Source organism: Nerophis ophidion, linkage group LG18 (assembly GCF_033978795.1).
Source record: "Nerophis ophidion isolate RoL-2023_Sa linkage group LG18, RoL_Noph_v1.0, whole genome shotgun sequence".
Taxonomy (NCBI): domain Eukaryota; kingdom Metazoa; phylum Chordata; class Actinopteri; order Syngnathiformes; family Syngnathidae; genus Nerophis; species Nerophis ophidion.
The window spans coordinates 10,973,185-10,997,073 of NC_084628.1; the positions used below are offsets into that span (position 1 = coordinate 10,973,185).

The following is a 23,889-nucleotide window of genomic DNA, read 5'->3' on the forward strand; positions in this document are numbered from 1 at the left end:
ATTATTCATTAGTATCGCGGTTCTATACTAATACCGGTATACCGTACAACCCTAGTCAGGACCTAATTCTACAAGTTCTCAACGTTGTTTTAATGTCTTGTGCCTGATGGGTTAGCTTTGTGGGGAGTCTCCATACTGTACATACCAGATTAATTTATGTTGGAGTCATACTTGCCAATCCTCCCGGATTTCCCGGGAGACTCCCGAAATTCAGCGCCCCTCTCAGAAACCTCCCGGAAGAAATTTTGTCCCGAAAATCTCCTGAAATTCAGCTGGAACTGGAGGACACGCCCCCTCCAGCTCAAACATGCAGAGTTCGAAGCTTGAAAGGGATTGCAGGCGGATCTGACGGCATTTAAAGTAATTTTTAAAAACGACTGCTAATCCTCCTCCTTGTCGACTGGACGACCGCGGAGAATCAAAGTAGGAACACTCCGGAGGCAGAAGTTCATTAAGAGGGGCGAACTCACCAGCTCTCAGCCATGTTTCCATCACACTGAGGAAGTCAAATCCGCGGGAAGTGAAGAAATCCTTCAGGATAAACGTTTTGTTTGTCAAAGATCTTGCATTCACAAGACTGGACCTAGGCAGGGCCAGCACGTCCAAGGACGCAGCTAATCCAGGTGGGGCCCGGCACACAGCCCGCAGGTGGCGGGGGAGAGGAGCCACAAGGCGGGAAAGGAAGGCAGAAATCTGACCAGGTGGAAAAGCTGACTGGGACGTGGAAAAACCAACGTCGAATTTGATCCATATCAGTGGGAAAGAGGCAAAGATACAACAGTGTTTGGCGGTCATACTCAAATAGTGAGCTTACAGAGACAAAAATAGACATAAACAACACAAAAACGAACAGAGCTGACAGCGAGAGACGGCAGGGCAAAACACATATTGGCGCCATCTTCTGGAAACTCAGAAGTGACGTTACTCAAATAGTGAAAGGTAAGTCCTTAGTTTTTTTTAGTAACCAGCAAGCACAGTACAGTTAGTAGAACAACTGTGTTTTTTATTACTGTGATAAGGGATCTTCCAGAATTATCCTAGTAAATGTGTCTAATTACATCTGAAACGGTCCCACTGACGTCGCCTGGAGCCGTCGCCTTTCCTTTTCTTTTTTTTTTCTTTTTTTTGTGCTTCACTCTAACTTTCCTCATCCACAAATCTTTCATGCTCGCTCAAATTAATGGGGAAATTGTCGCTTTCTAAGTCCGAATAGCTCTTGCTGCTGGAAAGTTAACATTATAAACAATGTGAGGAGCCCTACAACCCGTGACATCACGTGCACATCGTCTGCTACTTCTGGTAAAGGCAAGGGTTTTTTATTAGCGACCAAAAGTTGCGTACTTTATCGTCGCTGTTCTCTACTGAATCCTTTCAGCAAAAATATGGCAATATCGCGAAATGATCACGTATGACACATAGAATGGACCTGCTGTACCAATTTAAATAAGAAAATCTAAAGTCGGCCTTTAATGCGTGCTAGTCTTGCTGTTATGGGTTCACGCTTATGTCTCTCACCCCGTCTCTGCAACGATCAAAATGTGCCACTTTTTTTTATTTAATTTAATTTTATTAAAAACATTTTTTACAAAGCACTGACAGCTCTGTTTAGATGAGTCTTTGGTGAGAGTGTTTTTAATTTGGCTAATGCAGCAGAGAGACCAGCTCGCTTCCCATCAGTGGATACTCAAGGTAGCCATGGGAATAATCCAAAACCTTAGCGAGGAACAAAGCAACAGAAACAAAAGGAGGGCTGCGCGTATTTTTTTTGTCGACAATTTAAGAAGATTTATTGCAGCATGTTGAAAAACAGCACTGTAGTTTTGCGTTAAACATACTAGACTGTATTGTACCGGGGTCTACAGTACATCTACGAAGAATTCCCAACAAGCAAGCATCCTTCAGGCACAGTTGTCGTTTTGCCGACACTTGATGATCTTGAGGAATGTCTCCACCTTGTGGGAGTCTTTCTTGAAGCAACTGAGCACGATGTAGTCTCTCATAACCGATTCCACCATGTCGACTTGCATGTCGTACTGGAACAGGCCAGGATCGCTGTAGCTGCTGGTCATCACGCCTTCATTCAGCATCTGGACGTGACACATTAGATGTCTTAGAAGGCTTTCAAAATAAAAGCAGGCGACGATGTTGGAGTTCATTTTCTGGGAAAATATGTGCACGTTATTTTCTTCTGCTGATGTCACTACCAAGGACAGCTGGGGATGTCAAAGCGTGCAACCACCAGAACCGGAGAAGGAAATATTGCGACAGAGAAAAGCGGTAAACTGAGTGCAATGTTTTTCAACCTTTTTTTGAGCCAATGCGCATCTTTTTAATTGAAAAAATCCAGAGGCACACCGCCAGCCAGCAGAAATCATAAAACAATGAAACTCAGTAGACAATGAATTGGTTAGCGTGGACCCCGACTTAAACCAGTTGAAAAACCTTTTCGGGAGTTACCATTTGGTGGTGAATTTTGGTGCAGTCTACTAATAAAAGTTTCAATCAATCAATCAATCAATTAATAAAAAGTTGTCACAAATGTTGGCTATGACTTTAAAGCATAACCAAGCATGCATCGCTATAGCTCTTGTCTCAAAGTAGGTGTACTTTCACGACCTATCACATCACAATGTTTTGTTTTTTGGTGTTACTGTAGTTTTAGTTCTTGTCTTGCGCTCCTATTTTGGTGGCTTTTCCTTTGTTGGTATTTTCCTATCGCAGTTTCACGTCTTCCTTTGAGCACATGCTTTTTTTTTTTTTTTTTTTAGAAATCAAAACTATTTAGGTTGTTGCTATCTTTTTTTGTGTGGACGGCGTGGCGCAGTGGTAGAGTGGCCGTGCGCAACCCGAGGGTCACTGGTTCAATTCCCACCTAGAACCAACTTCGTCACGTCCGTTGTGTCCTGAGCAAGACACTTCACCCTTGCTCCTGATGGGTGCTGGTTGGCGCCTTGCATGGCAGCTCCCTCCATCAGTGTGTGAATGTGTGTGTGAATGGGTAAATGTGGAAGTAGTGTCAACGCGCTTTGAGTACCTTGAAGGTAGAAAAGCGCTATACAAGTACAACCCATTTATTTATTTATTTACATTGTTGATTGTCATGTCATGTACGCAAGACCAAATAGCAGTACATCTAAGAATGACAGCTCCAGACTGGATTGGATGGAATAAAACTGGACTCACCGGTGACGGTGGCAGAGAAGAGGACTGTGGAATAACTAGTGAGCATCCTGGATGATGCCACTCACCCTCTGCATAGCGTTATCAGTACCCAGAGGAGCCTGTTCAGTGCTAGCTAGACTGCTTCAGATCCCAAGTGCAGGACTATCCATCCATCCATTCATTTTTTCTACCGCTTGTCCCTTTCAGGGTCGCTGGAGCTTATTTTAGACTAAGTCTAAAATGTCCCACACGCCATTAGACTGTACAACTCCTCTCTGGGGAGGAGGGCGGGGGGTACTCGGATGACTGGGGAAGCAAAACAATAACAGTGCAATACTTTTTCATAACATGGTCACTACTGCTTAGTTTCTCTTGTGATATTCTTATTGTACCATTATAAATAGATAAATGATAAATGGGTTGTACTTGTAAAGCGCTTTTCTACCTTCAAGGTACTCAAAGCGCTTTGACACTACTTCCACATTTACCCATTCACACACACATTCACACACTGATGGAGGGAGCTGCCATGCAAGGCGCTAACCAGCACCCATCAGGAGCAAGGGTGAAGTGACTTGCTCAGGACACAACGGACGTGACGAGATTGGTACTAGGTGGGGATTGAACCAGCGACCTTTGGGTTGCGCACGGCCACTCTCCCACTGCGCCACGCCGCCCCATTATATTATTATTCTCATTGTTGCTTTTTATTTGTATTCTTATTGTAATATTTTTCTATTTTTTGTTTCCATTTATACCCCCATTATTTACTTTTTACTTTTCAAATTCGATCTTAATTCTGTAAAAAATTTGCTCCATTTTGTCCACTAAAGACGCCGAGATCATTATCCATGCGTTTGTTACGTCTCCTCTCGATTACTGTAACGTATTATTTTTGGGTCTCCCCATGTCTAGCATTAAAAGATTACAGTTGGTACAAAATGCGGCTGCTAGACTTTTGACAAGAACAAGAAAGTTTGATCATATTACGCCTGTACTGGCTCACCTGCACTGGCTTCCTGTGCACTTAAGATGTGACTTTAAGGTTTTACTACTTACGTATAAAATACTACACGGTCTAGCTCCATCCTATCTTGCCGATTGTATTGTACCATATGTCCCGGCAAGAAATCTGCGTTCAAAAGACTCCGGCTTATTAGTGATTCCTAGAGCCCAAAAAAAGTCTGCGGGCTATAGAGCGTTTTCCGTTCGGGCTCCAGTACTCTGGAATGCCCTCCCGGTAACAGTTCGAGATGCTACCTCAGTAGAAGCATTTAAGTCTCACCTTAAAACTCATCTGTATACTCTAGCCTTTAATAGACCTCCTTTTTAGACCAGTTGATCTTCCGCTTCTTTTCTTTCTCCTATGTCCCCCCCTCCCTTGTGGAGGGGGTCCGGTCCGATAACCATGGATGAAGTACTGGCTGTCCAGAGTCGAGACCCAGGATGGACCGCTCGCCTGTATCGATTGGGGACATCTCTACGCTGCTGATCCGCCTCCGCTTGAGATGGTCTCCTGTGGACGGGACTCTCGCTGCTGTCTTGGATCCGCTTGAACTGAACTCTCGCGGATGTGTTGGAGCCACTATGGATTGAACTTTCACAGTATCATGTTAGACCCGCTCGACATCCATTGCTTTCGGTCCCCTAGAGGGGGGGGGGGATTGCCCACATCTGAGGTCCTCTCCAAGGTTTCTCATAGTCAGCATTGTCACTGGCGTCCCACTGGATGTGAATTCTCCCTGCCCACTGGGTGTGAGTTTTCCTTGCCCTTTTGTGGGTTCTTCCGAGGATGTTGTAGTCGTAATGATTTGTGCAGTCCTTTGAGACATTTGTGATTTGGGGCTATATAAATAAACATTGATTGATTGATTGATTGATACACTGCTGCTGGAATTTAAATTTTCCTAAGGAAACTCTCCTGAAGGAATCAATAGAGTACTATCTATCCATCCATCCATCAATCCATCCATTTATCTATCTGCAGCTGACATGTTAAGAAATGTGTAACTCTGACCAAAGAAATAGACCACAAACAAATGTCTACTACAGAGGACACAGGCTCTAAGGCAGAGGTAGGGATGACCGCATCTGGCTCTCAGATAAATCTTAGCTGACGTTACTTAACACGATAAGTAATTCATAATTCCGCTGGAAATTACAGTGTTAAACATAATGTTCAAAATATAAAACATTCTCCTGCATTTTAATCCATCCATCCATTTCTATCGCACCTGTTCAAGAAGTCGCATTAATGGTCAAAAGTATTTTATTTATTATTGGCTACCTTCAGAATAACAATGTTATTAAAAAGAATAAGAGATGCACGCATTTAGTTGTTGTAATCAGGGAAAGTCCAAATGAAAGAGGAGGCGTAGAAATCTCTTGTCAGAGTGTGGGCCGACACTGTACAAAGGTACAGGTCTACGTGTTTCTCCTAATTGAGCTAAATTGAATCCAGTCTCTGTTTAATTCCTTGCTTCTTGTCTGTTTAATAAAGGGGTGCTCACACTTTTTCTGCAGGTGAGCTACTTTTCAATTGACCAAGTCGAGGAGATCTACCTCATTCCTATTTATAATTTATATTTATTTATTTATGAAAGAGACATTTTTGTTAAGTTAATGGTGTTTAATGATAATACAAGCATGTTTAACACACATAGATTCCTTTCTTTTATGAAGACAAGAATATAAGTTGGTGTATTTGATTCTGATGACTTGCATTGATTGGAATTAGACAGTGGTGCTGATAACGTCCGCATTTTCAAATGGAGGAAAAAAAAAGTCCTCCTTTCTGTCCAATACCACATGAAAGTGGTTGGATTTGGCATCTCATTTGTCCAACTTGCATCCTCGTTTTTAAACACTTTGTTATGAGAGTAGCATATGTGTGTGGCCCTTTAATGTCTGGCAGCAGGTGAGTGACGTCAGTGACTGTGCGGGTGGGCAAGCAAGTGAGAAAGCGGTCGCTGAGGGCGGGGGAGAAATACATTGGCATCAATCTCTGTAGCTTGCTAGCTTGTGCACGCTAGCTTTCTGAGACTCTTATTTTGTTAGCACAGGCAGGATGAAACAGGTCTTTTATGGTGAAGACAGGAACTGTGCAGTCGGTCTTTAGAGTTTTGACAGTAGGTACGGAGTCTCTAGAAATAAAATGTGTTTCTCTGCGTCCGCCCTGTTAGTGATTTTTTTCTTAAATATGAGCTCGCAGCAGCCAGCGTCATCGCACAAGATCCTCGGGTGCCGAGAATGTCAAACAACTGGCGAAAGTGAAGTCTTGGTATGATTGATGATTGCTCATTTTTATGTCTATTTTTTAATGCCTGGCTTGAGATCGACTGACACACCCTTTGAGATCGACCAGTCGATCGCGATCGACGTAATGCCCACGCCTGGTTTAATAGATGTCATCAGTGTTTGAACCTGACAATTGCATTCAGTGTTAAAAATACTATACGGCTCTAACGGAAATACATTTTAAAATATTTGGCTTTCATGACTCTCTCAGCCAAAAAGGTTCCCGACCCCTGCTCCAAAGAATACATTTTAAGGTATTTAACTCAAATTAAAAAAACTGTGAAAAGTTTGACCAGCACAGCGGAATGTTCAACTTTGAGAGTTCCCACCTTTTTTTCTGAGGAGGCGGGGCCTACCTTTTTTATTAGAACCACCACGCCATTCTCCAGACTGATCAGTTTGTCCGACACCCATTTGGTCTTGTTGAGGAGCATTTCCGGAGCGCCGTCGTAGCGGTCCAGTGTGGTCTGCAGGTAGACCAAAGGCTCGATCCAAGACTGGACCAGCATCAGCACTGAGTGGAGCAACCATTTGTCCTGTAAGAAAGACATACCATGAATTAAAGTCCATCATTCATCCCCAGTGTGCCTCGCTACTTCACATCGCACCACTCACAGACATCTGCTGGACTTCCCCTATGGAGCTCGGGACGGGAATGTCCTTGGTGAGGCAATCGTAGCCCATCTGGTTCCTCTGAACCCGCAACGGGTACGGGACGAACATGTCCTCCTGCACATATACACATTCCAGGGTTAAGACTATGACACAGGGGTGTCGAACTCATTTTAGATCGGGAGCCACATGGAGAAAAATCTACTCCAAAGTGGGCCGGACTGGTAAAATCACGGCACGATAACTTAAAACTAAAGACATCTTTAGATAGTTTTTTTTTTAGTTTAAAAATAGAACAAGCTCATTCTGAAAATGTACAAATCACAATGTTGTTGGTGTCACGGCCAGGGCGCATTCCAATGCGTCCTCATCTGTGCCTGATGATGAGCGCACCGCAGGCCACGCCCACATGCGCTCTCTCAGCTGACAGCGCGCTCGGACACGCCCCTGCTCATGCTGAGAGCAGCACGCCCACGCAGCTACAAGCCTGCAGGTGATTGCCTTTCTACACACCTGGAATTGATGAGGGCGAGCTGCTTAAAAGAGCAGTGTACCCAGGGACCCTGGCGGGAACTTAGTTCTCATATGGTGAACCGTAAGCGAAGCTTTCTGCTCTATTTCTGTTTCCTCTCCGTGGCTTGATGTGTCCTTTGTTTTCTCCCGTGTTTCAGCAGTTTTTTATGGTGTACCTGTTTTCCTTCCGTTGCCCTGGATTTCGACTGTAAATAATGTATATAATTCAATGTATATACTCTGATAATTAACTTGTGTGATGACTGTATTATGCTGATAGTTTATATTTATACCATGAATTGATTAACGTGGACCCCGACCTAAACAAATTGAAAAACTTATTCGGGTGTTACCATTTAGTGGTCAATTGTACGGAACATGTATTGTACTGTGCAATCTACTAATAAAAGTCTCAATCAATCAAACCTGCTCCCGTACAGTACGCCGACATCTATGCTCACTCTCGCTCTATCTGTGTGTTTTCTCCTTCTCCGTGTTCATTTGCATCATGTTCCCCGTGTCGTTCCAGCAGCATTCCTCCATTTCCTGATAACGAGCTGTGTGTCTCGTCTCCCCGTATTCCCTCTGGTTCCCTGGCTCCCCTTTCGGATCTCGACCTCCTGGACTCACACTTTGACGCCTCGCTCCTTTTCCCCTGATCTCCTGCATGTCCCTGGATCTCAGAGCTTGCATTGCCCTCTGGAGTTCTGCAGCTCGCTCAACACTCCTGGTAACGGGGCTCTGTTAATCGCTACACATAGTCACACCCTAGACATATTTGGATTAAGTTTCTGTGGAGAATGCATACATGTTTAAGAGTTCTTTTTTTGTTCATAGACATGTTTGAAGCAGCTAGTATTCATTTATACTCTGTATTCTTGTCTCTCTTTGTCGGCAGATGTCTTTGTTTTGTATTAGGCATTGGAATGTGGGTGTGATGCATCCCCCTTCTTACCTTATTAGTGTTAGAGCAGGGGGGATGCATTCTTTTCTGTGAGGGGACTGTTTTCTATTCAATAAGTTGTTTCTTCACGTTTGAATATCAGACCACTTCGAGATGCCGGTATGACTGCATTTGTGTGGACTGGTCTTCTAAAGCTTTAGTAAAACTTGATAATACCACAAATTGATCAACGTGGACCCCGACTTAAACAAGTTGAATAACTTATTCGGGTGTTACCATTTAGTGGTCAATTGTACGGAATATGTACTGTACTGTGCAATCTACTAATAAAAGTTTCAATCAATCAATAGATATTCCTATTCTGTCTTGATGGTCCTTCTTACTCAGCATACATGTCATCTAAAGCAGTGTTTTCCAACCACTGTGCCGCGAGATGCAGTCTGGTGTGCCGTGGGAGATTATCTAGTTTCACCTATTTGGGTTAATAATATCGTTTGCAAAGCAGTAATTATAGTCTGCAAATGATGTGTTGTTGTTGAGTGTTGGTGCTGTCTAGAGCGGTAGGCAGGGTGCAGGTAAAAAGGTGTCTAATGCTTCAGCCAAAAACAAACAGAAAGTGAGTGCCCCTAAGAAAAGACATTGAAGCTTAGGGAAGGCTATGCAGAACGAAACTAAAACTGAACTGGCTACAACGTAAACGAAAAGAGAATGCTGGACAACAGCAAAGACTTACCGTGGAGCAAATACAATCAGGACATGACAATCAAAAATGTCCCAACAAAGAAGCATTAAAAACAACAAAAATATTCTTGCCTCACCAATGCTAAGACAAAGTAGAAATATCGCTCAAAGGAAGACATGAAACTGCTACAGGAAAATACCCAAAAAAATAGAAAAAGCCACCAAAATAAGAGTGCAAGACAAGAAGTAAAACACTACACACAGGAAAACAGCAAAAAAGTGAAAAAAAGTCATGATGTGATGTGACAGGTGGTGACAGTACACCTACTTTGAGACAAGAGCTATAGGGATGCATGCTAGCTTATGCTTTAAGGCATGGGTGTCAAACTCTGGCCCGCATTAATTTAATTTAGCCCCTATAGGCAATATGAAATTAACATTAGAGCTGGCCCGCCGGTATTATACAGAGGCGGTGATGCTGTAACACCGCATTCACAGCTAATACTCATACTTGCCAACCCTCCCGATTTTCCAGGACTCCCAAATTTCAGGACCCCGCCCGAAAATCTCCCAGGGCAACCATTCTTCCAAATTTCTCCCGATTTCCTCCCGGACGACAATATTGGGGGCGTGCCTTAACGGCACTGCCTTTAGCGTCCTCTACGAACTGTCGTCACATCCGCTTTTCCTACATAGAAATAGCGTGCTGACCCAGTCACATAATGTATGTGACTTTTACACACACACATGCACACAAGTGAATGCAATGCATACTTGTTCAACAGCCATACAGGTCACACTGAGGGTGGTCGTATAAACAACTTTAACACTGTTACAAACATGCACCACACTTTGAACCCACACCAAACAAGAATAACAAACACATTTCGGGAGAACATCCGCACCGTAACACAACATAAACACAACAGAACAAATACCCAGAATCCCTTGCAGCACTAACTAATCTGAAACACTACAATATACCCCCCTACCCCCGCCATCCCCAAGCAATAATTAACATTTTACTCATGCACTTTCTCTTGCTACTTCAAGGATTCAATGTTTGATTAATTTGCAAATTTGCAAATTTATTATTAGCCGGTGGAAAAAGTTTATTTTGATATTTACCTCAGAGGGCTGCACATAGAAAAGAGGCATTCAAATTTTATTTAAATTTTATTTGATATGCCATTGATATTTTTAAATTATTATTATTATTATTATTATTTAAAACTCGATTTTACATGTCACTATAAAGATATATAAGCCTTGCTTGTTCAATATTCAATGCAAAACTTGTTCGGGTCCCTATTAAAAGGTTAATTTGTTCAACCTTGGCCCGCGGCTTTGTTCAGTTTTAAATTTTGGCCCAATCTGTATTTGAGTTTGACACCCCTGCTTTAAGGTCTTATCCAACAATTGCGACAACCACATTTTACTGTTAAGTGAGTTTCAATTTGAAATAATTTCTGCTGGTGGTGTGCTTCCGCATTTTTTCAACGCAAAAATTGTGCCTCGGCTCAAAAAAGGTTGAAAAACACTGATCTAAAGAATTTAGGATTGACCGGCGACTTTAATTCCCTTAGAGCAGGGGCGCTCACACTTTTTCTGCAGGCGAGCTACTTTTCAATTGACCAAGTCGAGGAGATCTACCTCATTCCTATTTATAATTTATATTTATTTATTTATGAAAGAGACCTTTTTGTTAACAAGTTAATGGTGTTTAATGATAATACAAGCATGTTTAACACACATAGTAGTGTGTGAATGTTGTCTGTCTATATGTGTTGGCCCTGCGATGAGATGGCAACTTGTCCAGGGTGTACCCCGCCTTCCGCTCGATTGTAGCTGAGATAGGCGCCAGCGCCCCCCCGCAACCCCGAAAGGGAATAAGCAGTAGAAAATGGATGGATGGATTCCTTTCTTTCATGAAGACAAGAATATAAGTTGGTGTATTTGATTCTGATGACTTGCATTGATTGGAATTAGACAGTGGTGCTGATAACGTCCGCATTTTCAAATGGAGGAAAAAAAAAGTCCTCCTTTCTGTCCAATACCACATGAAAGTGGTTGGATTTGGCATCTCATTTGTCCAACTTGCATACTCGTTTTTAAACACTTTGTTATGAGAGTAGCATATGTGTGTGGCCCTTTAATGTCTGGCAGCAGGTGAATGACGTCAGTGACTGTGCGGGTGGGCAAGCAAGTGAGAAAGCGGTCGCTGAGGGCGGGGGAGAAATACATTGGCATCAAACTCCGTAGCTTGCTAGCTTGTGCACGCTAGCTTTCTGAGACTCTTATTTTGTTAGCACAGGCAGGATGAAACAGGTCTTTTATGGTGAAGACAGGAACTGTGCTGTCGGTCTTTAGAGTTTTGACAGTAGGTACGGAGTCTCTAGAAATAAAATGTGTTTCTCTGCGTCCGCCCTGTTAGTGATTTTTTTCTTAAATGTGAACTCGCAGCAGCCAGCGTCATCTCACAAGATCCTCGGGTGCCGAGAATGTCAAACAACTGACGAAAGTGAAGTCTTGGTATGATTGATGATTGCTCATTTTTATGTCTATTTTTTAATGCCTGGCTTGAGATCGACTGACACACCCTCCGAGATCGACCAGTCGATCGCGATCGACGTAATGGGCACCCCTGCCTTAGAGGGAGACTGGTCTGACGCAACATTTCCCACTTCATAATATTGTTATGAATAAATAGAGCTAAAAGGACGTTCCTGCATCTGTGCCGTCTCCTACTTTTGACCCCCCTGCTATAACACGAGACCCGGGCATTTATGTGCTCGGAGGGTTAAATCCAAAAGACGACATGCAAGGGGACTGTGTTTGTAACCTTGCGGATCACAATGTTCTGACTGAAAGAAATTCAACAAGGCAGCAGAAGCAGCAGAATGTCATTACCACATTTGTAATACTCCACTGCTTTTCAATAAAACATCTTTTTGGGCTCAAAGAAAAAGATGACTTTGAAGCCCCGACTATAAAAAGCTCATCAAGTGTGAATTGAAAAGAACATAGCACGGTGTCGTCACGTGATCCAGCAGCACGGGTCAGCACATCTCCGTGACTCAACTCTGGAGCTGGGTAGGAGCACTCACCCATCCATCCATCCATCCATCCATCATCTTCCCCTTATCCGAGGTCGGGTCGCGGGGGCAACAGCCTAAGCAGGGAAACCCAGACTTCCCTCTCCCCAGCCACTTCGTCTAGCTCTTCTCGGGGGATCCCGAGGCGTTCCCAGGCCAGCCGGGAGACATAGTCTTCCCAACGTGTCCTGGGTCTTCCCCGTGGCCTCCTACCGGTTGGACGTGCCCTAAACACCTCCCTCGGGAGGCGTTCGGGTGGCATCCTGACCAGATGCCCGAACCACCTCATCTGGCTCCTCTCCATGTGGAGGAGCAGCGGCTTTACTTTGAGTTCCTCCCGGATGGCAGAGCTTCTCACCCTATCTCTAAGGGAGAGCCCCGCCACACGGCGGAGGAAACTCATTTCGGCCGCTTGTACCCGTGATCTTATCTTTTCGGTCAAGACCCAAAGCTCATGACCATAGGTGAGGATGGGAACGTAGATCGACCGGTAAATTGAGAGCTTTGCCTTCCGGCTCAGCTCCTTCTTCACCACAACGGATCGGTACAACGTCCGCATTACTGAAGACGCCGCACCGATCCGCCTGTCGATCTCACGATCCACTCTTCCCTCACTCGTGAACAAGACTCCTAGGTACTTGAACTCCTCCACTTGGGGCAGGGTCTCCTCCCCAACCCGGAGATGGCATTCCACCCTTTTCCGGGCGAGAACCATGGACTCGGACTTGGAGGTGCTGATTCTCATTCAGGAGCACTCACCCGATAATGCAAATACTACATTAGTGCGAGTGTCAATGATGCTTTTTTTTGGAAAATATTGGAACCATATTTGGTAACACTGCAGCAACGTGTATAAGTATGAGATTCCTCTAAGCCAGTGGTGTCAAAGTCGTTATATATTTAGTCTCAGAGGGCTGCTTCTAACACTATTATTACACCATTTTTTTATTAATTTTTTTCATAGATTTTAAAAGTTAAAGTTGAGTTAAAGTACCAATGATTGTCACACACACTACGTCTGGTGAAATCTGTCCTCTGCATTTGAATTAAAATGTAAAAGAAATATGGTAAGTTGCAATAATTTCATCTTAAAATTTTGTGTATATTACTGAAAATGGAGAAACCGTACTGCTGTTTTTATGGTTAAAAAAAAGCCAGCTCAGTTGCGAGAATTTTACTTTGAAATATAATTTTTTTTTTACTGTAAAAAAAAAAAATCCCAACTCCAATTTTCTTTATTTTTTTTAATTTTTTACCGCAAATCAACAATTGTAGATTTTTGGTGTATTACTGTAAATGGCAAAATGACACCAGAGTTTATTACAGTAAAAAGAAGTACATGTTTTCTTTTAGAGAAAGATGCTATAAAAACCACGGTAAATTTCACAATTTTACCATGAAATCGTTCGCTACTTTTACATTGCACACTTTTTTATGGATAACTTGCTTTGAAATCACTATTATTAGTATTTGTTTGTTTTTAAAAACGGTTTGAATATACTTTTTGCATAATTAGACAATATTTAAGTTAACATAATTTAAATATTGGAACCATATTTGGTAACACTACATGCAACACTACACACTGCAGCAACATGTATAACCATGTGATTTCTGTAAGCCAGAGGTGTCAAATTCGTTTGGCCCCAAAGAGCCGCTTCTAACAGTTAATACTATTATTACACCATTTTTTAATGCATTTTATTAGTAGATTTCTTTTAAAACTAAAATATTTAAAAAAAATTGGTAAGATGCAATAATTTCACCTTAAAATGTAGTGTATATTACTGTAAATGGAAAAACAGTACTGCTGTTTTTATGGTAAAAAAAAAAAAAGGCAGCTCAGTTGCCAGAATTTTCTGTGAAATACACTTTTTTTTTACTGTAAATAAAAAAACTCAAATTTTACTGTAACATTTACATTTGTTGTATTACTGTAGATAAAAAAAATAGAGTAAAATTTGGGCACCTGAGCTGCCAGTTTTTTTTTTTTTTTAACCGCAAATCAACAATTGTAGATTTTTCGGTGTGCTACTGTAAATGCCAAAACGACACCAGAGTATATTACAGTTAAAAAAAAGTATTTTTATTTTATTTTAGAGAAAGATGCTGTAAAAACCACAGGAAGTTTTATAATTTCACAATTTTACCATGAAATCGATTGCTACTTTTGCACAATTTTATGGATAACTTGCTTTCAAATAATTATTAGTAGTATTTGTTTGTATTTAAAAATGGTTTGAATATATATTTTGCATAATTAGACAATATTTAAATTAACATAATTTATATATTAGAACCATATTTGGTAACACTACATGCAACACTACACACTGCAGCAACATGTATAACCATGTGATTTCTTTAAGCCAGAGGTGTCAAATTCGTATTATGTTTGGCCCCAAAGGGCCGCTTCTAACAGTGACACCATTTTTATGGAGTTTTTTAGTAGATTTTTTTTTAAACTAAAATATTAAAAAAAAAATTGGTAAGATGCAATAATTTCACTTTAAAATGTAGTGTATATTACTGTGAGTGGAAAAACAATACTGCTGTTTTTATGGTAAAATTACTGTAAAATTTACATTTGTTTTTTACTGTGAATAAAAAACTAAAATTTCACAGTAACATTTAACACAACTGTAGATTTTTTGGTGTGTTACTGTAAATGCCAAAACAGCACCACAGTTTATTACAATAAAAAAGTACTTTTTTTTTCTTTTTTTTTTTTTAGAGAAAGATGCTGTATAAACCACAGTAAGTTTTATAATTTTAACATTAAATCGATTGCTGCTTTGATGGATAAATTGCTTTGAAATCATTATTATTAATATTTATTTGTATTAAAAAAAAAGGTTTAAATACATGTTTGCATAAATAGACAATATTTAAGATAACATAATTTGCGATTAAATGGAGTTCATATATTTTTTTTTCTACCAAAATAGAAAGAAATCATATATTTAGTAAGAAAAGTTACAGTACTTTCATGATACATAGTATTTCCAGGCTTTTGAGGGCCAAATAAAATGAAGTGGATCTGCTCTAAGCCAATAAACAAAGAAAGTAATAATAACAAAGTAGATAAAATATAGAAAATACTATAGAAATGTGTCATGATGCAGTTATTTAATAAGTGCTTCTCAAACTTTTTGGACCAAGTACCATCTTAAAAACACTTGGCTTTCCAAGTGCCACCATATGACAAACATTAAAATACAGTCACGTAATAGGCCTGTGTATTATGTAATAACTATATTTCATATTTTTGGCCACTGTACCGTTACACAGAATTTGAACGGTAACACTGTGTGTGGATATAGGAAAATACAACTAAAAATGTAATGAAGTGTTCGTTTGGTGTACGCTAGATAGAGCGTGAAGAAGGAGCTGAGCCGGAAGGCAAAGCTCTCAATTTACCGGTCGATCTACGTTCCCATCCTCACCTATGGTCATGAGCTTTGGGTCATGCCCGAAAGGATAAGATCACGGGTACAAGCGGCCGAAATGAGTTTCCTCCGCCGTGTGGCGGGTCTCTCCCTTAGAGATAGGGTGAGAAGCTCTGCCATCCGGGAGGAACTCAAAGTAAAGCCGCTGCTCCTCCACATCGAGAGGAGCCAGATGAGGTGGTTCAGGCATCTGGTCAGGATGCCACCCGGAAGACTATGTCTCCCGGCTGGCCTGGGAACGCCTCGGGATCCCCCGGGAAGAGCTAGACGAAGTGGCTAGGGAGAGGGAAGTCTGGGTTTACCTGCTTAGGCTGTTGCCCCCGCGACCCGACCTCGGATAAGCGGAAGAAGATGGATGGATGGATGGATAGATAGAGCCCACTAGTGGTGCACATACTAGAATTAGAGAATAACTAACCTAAACGTCGGTCACAGTCCTCGGCACTACCCGCAGTTTGATTTCCGTAGCCTTCCTCTAATTCAGGGGTCACCAACCTTTTTGAAACCAAGAGCTACTTTTTGGGTAATGATTAATGCGAAGGATCTACCAGTTTGATACACACTTAAATAAATTGCCAGAAATAGCCAATTTGCTCAATTTACCTTTAATAAATAGCTCGGTTGGTAGAGCGGCCGTGCCAGCAACTTGAGGGTTGCAGGTTCGATTCCCGCTTGTGCCATCCTAGTTACTGCCGTTGTGTCCTTGGGCAAGACACTTTACCCACCTGCTCCCAGTTCCACCCACACTGGTTTAAATGTAACTTAGATATTGGGTTTCACTACGTAAAGCGTTTTGAGTCACTTGAGAAAAAGCGCTATATAAATATCATTCACTTCACTTCACAAATCTATATATATAAAAAAATGGGTATTTCTGTCCGTCATTCCGTCGTACATTTTTTTTCCTTTTACAGAAGGTTTTTTTGTAGAGAAAAATGATGAAAAAAACACTTAATTGAACGGTTTAAAAGGGGAGAAAACACGAAAAAAATTAAAATAAACTTTTGAAACATAGTTTATCTTCAATTTCGACTCTTTAAAATTCAAAAATCAACCGTAAAAAAAGAATAGAAAAACTAACTAATTCGAATCTTTTTGAAAAAAAATAAAAAAAAGAATTTATAGAACATCATTAAACTATTTTCCTGATAAATGGGTTGTACTTGCATAGCGCTTTTCTACCTTCAAGGTACTCAAAGCGCTTTGACACTACTTCCACATTTACCCATTCACACACACATTCACACACTGATGGAGGGAGCTGCCATGCAAGGCGCTAACCAGCAGCCATCAGGAGCAAGGGTGAAGTGTCTTGCTCAGGACACAACAGACGTGACGAGGTTGGTACTAGGTGGGGATTGAACCAGGGACCCTCGGGATTCGCACGGCCACTCTCCCACTGCGCCACACCGTCCCGGATTAAGATAAAATTTTGAATGTTGATGACATGTTTTAAATAGGTTAAAATCCAATCTGCACTTTGTTAGAATATATAACAAATTGGACCAAGCTATATTTCTAACAAAGACAAAACATTATTTCTTCCAGATTTTCCTGAACAAAAGTTTTAAAAGAAATTCAAAAGACTATGAATTAAGATTCAAATTTGATTCTACAGATTTTCTAGATTTGACAGAATATTTTTATTTTATTTTAATCATAATAAGTTTGAAGAAATATTTCACAAATATTCTTCGTCGAAAAAACAGAAGCTAAAATGAAGAAAATTAAATTAAAATGTATTTATTATTATTTTACAATAATAAAAAAAAAATACTTGAACATTGATTTAAATTGTCAGGAAAGAAGAGGAAGGAATTTAAAAGGTAAAAAGGTATATGTGTTTAAAAATCCTCAAATCATTTCTAAGGTTGTATCTTTTCTCTAAAATTGTGTTTCTGAAAGTTATAAGAAGCAAAGTAAAAAAATAAATGAATTTATCTAAACAAGTGAAGACCAAGTCTTTAAAATTTTTTCTTGAATTTTCAAATTCTATTTGAGTTTTGTCTCTCTTAGAATTAAAAATGTCAAGCAAGGCAAGACCATCTTGCTAGTAAATAAATATAAAGTAAAAAAATAGAGGCAGCTCACTGGTAAGTGCTGCTATTTGAGCTATTTTTTTAGAACAGGCCAGCGGGCGACTCATCTGGTCCTTACGGGCTAGCTGGTGCCCGCGGGTGAGTTGTGGTCAACGGTGTCAATCAATCAATCAATCAATGTTTATTTATATAGCCCCAAATCACAAATGTCTCAAAGGACTGCACAAATCATTACGACTACAACATCTTCGGAAGAACCGAGGACCTGAATCCTACACAACTCCCCTAACCTTGAATTTCCATGGGTGGCGTTGCACAAGCCTCCGTACTTGGTATACTTTTATTCTCTTTGTGCATTATTGACTTGTCAAAGTGTTAATGCTCAGATGTAACCCGGCTGGTTGTTATGTAACATAAACCTGCTGGGGACTGCAGATAAAAATTCGCCTTTTGGCTACACTCATTTACATTTTTTTTATGTCAATATGTGCATTGTTCTATGTAACAAATAAATATATGCAATATCATACAAAAGAAAACATATGTTATATTGGTATGTTATGACTATGGAACTATTGTTTTCTTGTATTTACTGATGTAAAACAGCATGATATGACAGTACCAGTCATACATTTTGATATCCTTTTTTATGTCTTTGAATTAGACAGTTGAAAATCTTTCTCATAATATATATTTATTTATAAAGCTTACATTTCAAAGGCTGCCTTAAAAATGTATGCACTCAGCGGCCTTCAGGAGCAGCATTACAAATTAATGGGCAATCACAAAATGTAATACATTTTTTAAATGATCTTAAATCAAAAATGTATTAATGTGGCAACTTTATAACTAACGTTACAACAATTATTAATGATTTGTTTAGTTATTTTTTTAATCATACATTTTTAAAATATGCTTAGTTTTCATAATATGTGTTTTTTTAACACATACTAAAAGTACCAAAAATATTCACATGTATTTTATTTTAAGATGGATTATTGTAAAACCTACTATTATAGAAATTATTACAGTAAATTACTTTAATTTACTGATTCATTCAGTTGTATTTTGTATTATTTGTATCATTATTTGGAAACTAATATGCTTAGTAATTGTAATTGTATTGTTTATTCACTTTTCTTTTATAAAGTTCAATGTTTTTTCACAAAAAACATATTTAAATGACCAAAATTACCATATTTAAATCAAATTCAAAGTGTCTTTGTATAAGAATTTATTTGCCTTTATAGTTCCCATTACAACAGCTATTACAGTACTTTTTCCGTTTACCGATTCGTTCAGGTATTATGGTAATTTTGTATCATTGTTGTAATTGTTAAAAATTATTTTTTTCACCAAAAACATATTTAAATTACCAAAATTGCCATATTTAAATCAAATTCAAATGTTCTATGTATAAGAATGTATTTGCCGTCATAGTTCCCATTACAACAGCTATTACAGTACTTTTTCCGTTTACCGATTCGTTCAGGTATTATGGTAATTTTGTATCATTTTTGTTATTGTTAAAAAAAATTTTTTTCACCAAAAACATATTTAAATGACCAAAATTGCCACATTTAAATCAAATTCAAATGTTATATGTATAAGAATGTATTTGCCTTTATAGTTCCCATTACAACAGCTATTACAGTACTTTTTCCGTCTACCGATTCGTTTAGGTATTATGGTAATTTTGTATCATTTTTGTTATTGTTAAAAATTATTTTTTTCACCAAAAACATATTTAAATTACCCAAATTACCATATTTAAATCAAATTAAAATTTTCTATGTGTAAGAATGTATTTGGCTTTATAGTTCCCATTACAACAGCTATTACAGTACTTTTTCTGTTTACCGATTTGTTCAGGTATTATGGTAATTTTGTATCATTTTTGTTATTGTTAAAAATTATTTTTTCACCAAAAACATATTTAAATGACCAAAATTGCCATATTTAAATCAAATTCAAATGTTCTATGTATAAGAATGTATTTGCCTTTATAGTTCCCATTACAACAGCTATTACAGTACTTTTTCCGTTTACCGATTCGTTCAGGTATTATGGTAATTTTGTATCATTTTTGTTATTGTTAAAAAAAATTTTTTTCACCAAAAACATATTTAAATGACCAAAATTGCCATATTTAAATCAAATTCAAATGTTCTATGTATAAGAATGTATTTGCCTTTATAGTTCCCATTACAACAGCTATTACAGTACTTTTTCCGTCTACCGATTCGTTTAGGTATTATAGTAATTTTGTATCATTTTTGTTATTGTTAAAAAAATGTTTTTTCACCAAAAACATATTTAAATTACCCAAATTACCATATTTAAATAAAATTCCAATTTTCTATGTATAAGAATGTATTTGCCTTTATAGTTCCCATTACAACAGCTATTACAGTACTTTTTCCGTTTACCGATTCGTTCAGGTATTATGGTAATTTTGTTATTGTTACAAAAGATTTTTTTCACCAAAAACATATTTAAATTACCCAAATTACCATATTTAAATAAAATTCACATTTTATATGTATAAGAATGTATTTGACTTTATAGTTCCCATTACAACAGCTATTACAGTACTTTTTCCGTTTACCGATTCGTTCAGGTATTATGGTAATTTTGTATCATTTTTGTTATTGTCAAAAATTATTTTTTTCACAAAAAACATATTTAAATCACCCAAATTACCATATTTAAATAAAATTCACATTTTCTATGTATAAGAATGTATTTGCCTTCATAGTTCCCATTACAACAGCTATTACAGTACTTTTTCCGTTTACCGATTCGTTCAGGTATTATGGTAATTTTGTATCATTTTTTTTTATTGTTAAAAATAATTTTTTTTCACCAAAAACATATTTAAATGACCAAAATTCCATCCATCCATCCATTTCTACCGCTTATTCCCTTTTGGGGTCGCGGGGGGCGCTGGAGCCTATCTCAGCTACTATGACCAAAATTACCATATTTAAATCAAATTCAAATGTTCTATGTATAAGAATGTATTTGCCTTCATAGTTCCCATTACAACAGCTATTACAGTACTTTTTCCGTTTACCGATTCGTTCAGGTATTATGGTAATTTTGTATCATTTTTGTTATTGTTAAAAATTATTTTTTCACAAAAAACATATTTAAATTACCCACATTACCATATTCAAATCAAATTCAAATTTTTTATGTATAAGAATGTATTTGCCTTTATAGTTCCCATTACAACAGCTATTACAGTACTTTTTCCGTTTACCGATTCGTTCAGGTATTAGGGTAATTTTGTATCATTTTTGTTATTGTTAAACATTATTTTTTTCACCAAAAACATATTTAAATTACCAAAATTACCATATTTAAATCAAATTCAAATGTTCTATGTATAAGAATGTATTTGCCTTTATAGTTCCCATTACAACAGCTATTACAGTACTTTTTATCTGTTTATTGATTCGTTCAGGTATTATCGTCATTTTGTATCATTTTTGTTATTGTTAAAAATTATTTTCAAGGTTTTTTCTAAACACACACTCAAATTACCAAACATTTTCCAATTTCTTATGTAATAGGATGTATTCAACTTTGTAGCTCCCGTTACAACAATTATTACAATACTTTTGTTATTTACTGATTCCTTCAGTTATTTCTGGATATTTGTATTATTTTTTGTTTATTATTTAGAGAAAATACCTTATTTAAAAAAAATAATTTCCAATGTTTTTTTTCAACACATACTTAAGTAAAAAAATATTTTCCAATTTGTTATGTATTAAAATATATTGTTGTAAAACCTATTATTACAGCAATTAATAAAGTATATTACTTTAATTTACTGATTAATTCAGTTGTATTTGTATTTAGCATTATTTTGAAAATAATACGCTTAGTTTTTATACTTTTATTGTTTTTTTTAACACCTGTTAAATTTTCTTTTATAATGTTCGAAGTGTTTTCTAATACATATTTCAATAAAATTCGAATTTTTTATGTATTAGGATGTATTTGCCTTTATAGTTCCCATTGCAACAATTAATACAGTGCCTTTTCCATTTACTGATTCTTGTAGGTATTATGGTACATTTTAATTATTATTATTTAAAACATATATGTAAACATATTTTTTAAAAATGGCGACTTGTCCAGGGTGTACCCTGCCTTCCGCCCGATTGTAGCTGAGATAGGCGCCAGCGCCCCCCGCGACCCCGAAAGGGAATAAGCGGTAGAAAATGGATGGATGCAAAAAATTTTCTAACACTTACTCGAATTACCAAAAAAAAAATCAAATTTGTGATGTATCAGGATGTATTCAACTTTGTAGTTCCAATTACAACAGTTACTTTTTTTTTAATTTACTGATTCCTCAGTTATTTTTGCAAATTTTTATTATTTTTGTTTATTTGTAGAAAAATACCTAAACTAAAAAAAAAAAAAAAAAAAAAAAAAAAAATAATAATAATAAATATATATATATATATATATAATCAATATTTTTTCGAACACATACTTAAGTCACAAAACATATTCTAATTTTTTATGTATTAAAATGTATTAATGTAAGACTTTTTTTTAATTGATTGATTCCTAAGTTATTTTTGCAAATTTGTATCATTTTTGTTTATTTTTAGAAAAATACCTAAATTAAAAAATACAAACATATATATATATATATATATATACATATATATATATATACATATATATACATACATACATACATACATACACACACACACACACACACACACACACACACACATATATATATATATATATATATATATATTCAATATTTTTTCGAACACATACTTAAGTCACAAAAAATATTCACATTGTTTTATGTATTAAAATGTATTAATGTAAGGCCATTATAGCTCCCATTGCAGGAATTATTAAAATAAATTACTTTTTCATTTATTGAATCCATCAATTATTTTTTTATATTTTTATTATCTGTATCATTATTTTGAAAAAATATACATGGTTTTTATAATTATTATTATTTTTTTAAAAGCATATTTAAGTTACCAAAAAATATTGAAATGAGTTAGGTATACATGACTTGCTATAATGTACATACCTTGAGATGTTCATCTCCTATTAATACCTTATGTTTAAGCACCGCTATGATTTGTGTTGACGATTAGGGTGGTTGTTACTCACAAACAAAGAACATGACTCTTCGGAGACGCGGTAGATGAACTCGGCGTGCTGGATAACCCTGTCTAGAAGCTTCTCCTGCGAGATGGATGCACAGTACGGGTGGATGACGTTTTCCTGTTGCGAACACTCCAGCAGGATGCTGGCGCTAATAAGACTGGGCCAGAACAACACGGCCCATGGCGCCTCCTTTATGACTGAAAGCAGAAAGATGCAGCACGGATAAACACACACTTTTATGACTTGAATCCTTCACAAACTACACAATCTCAACGCGCAGACAATGTTACATCAAACTCTTTGTGCTGAGGGTTATCGAAGGAAGTGTGAATACCGTTCATCCTGTGCATTCTTCCTGAAGTAGCAGAAGTCTCCCTGGTGATGGCCTTAAGGTGTGTGGTCAACGTCTTTTATAAAAGCCCGACCAGGTCATGAATACAAGAAAAGGTCATTCTAAGGCGTCCTTGGGTTTATGCATAAAAACAAGCTGTGCTAGGACACAATATCGTTTTACACCTTGGTTTGAATAAGAAACCCCAACAAGATATCCAACAACTGGAGTGGAAAGTAAGTCACGTCCTCATAATCAACGATTCACGCAATAAAAAGGTCTTTATTTTGAATAAATGAAGTGAATTATACTTATATAGCACTTTTCTCTGGAGACTCAAAGCGCTTCACATAGCAAAACCCACTTTCTACATCAGGGGTAGGGAACCTATGGCTCGCGAGCCAGATGTGGCTCTTTTGATAACTGCATCTGGCTCTCGGATAAATCTGAGCTGAAAAATAATGTTCAAAATATAAAACATGCTCATGTGAGTGTGAATGTTGTTTGTCTATCTGTGTTGGCCCTGCGATGAGGTGGCGACTTGTCCAGGGTGTACCCCGGCTTCCGCCCGATTGTAGCTGAGATAGGCGCCAGCGCCCCCCCGCGACCCCAAAAGGGATTAAGCGGTAGAAAATGGATG

At 37.9% G+C, this 23,889-nt stretch overlaps 1 protein-coding gene across 1 annotated transcript; it reads right to left on the reverse strand.

Moving 5' to 3' along the window:
- Window positions 1-1,766: 1,766 nt before the first annotated feature.
- smtla (somatolactin alpha) lies at window positions 1,767-23,268 on the reverse strand. Its single transcript, XM_061878424.1, has 5 exons — window positions 23,216-23,268; window positions 22,922-23,168; window positions 7,075-7,188; window positions 6,816-6,995; window positions 1,767-2,087 (listed from the first exon to the last, which is right to left on the reverse strand). Exons 1-5 carry the CDS (start codon window positions 23,266-23,268, stop codon window positions 1,899-1,901), a joined length of 783 nt encoding a protein of 260 aa, XP_061734408.1. The 3' UTR covers window positions 1,767-1,898.
- Between the last annotated feature and the right edge of the window lie 621 nt (window positions 23,269-23,889).

What these genes read in the sequence shown, in the direction of transcription:
- smtla (XM_061878424.1), bottom strand. Translation starts at nt 23,268, where the DNA reads ATGCACAGGATGAACGGTATTCACACTTCCTTCGATAACCCTCAGCAC. An exon ending in GATAACCCTCAGCACAAAGA is followed by an intron (nt 23,169 to 23,215) that starts GTTTGATGTAAC and finishes TAGTTTGTGAAG; the next exon opens with GATTCAAGTCATAAAAGTGT. An exon ending in TGGTGGTTCTAATAAAAAAG is followed by an intron (nt 2,088 to 6,815) that starts GTAGGCCCCGCC and finishes TGTCACGTCCAG; the next exon opens with ATGCTGAATGAAGGCGTGAT.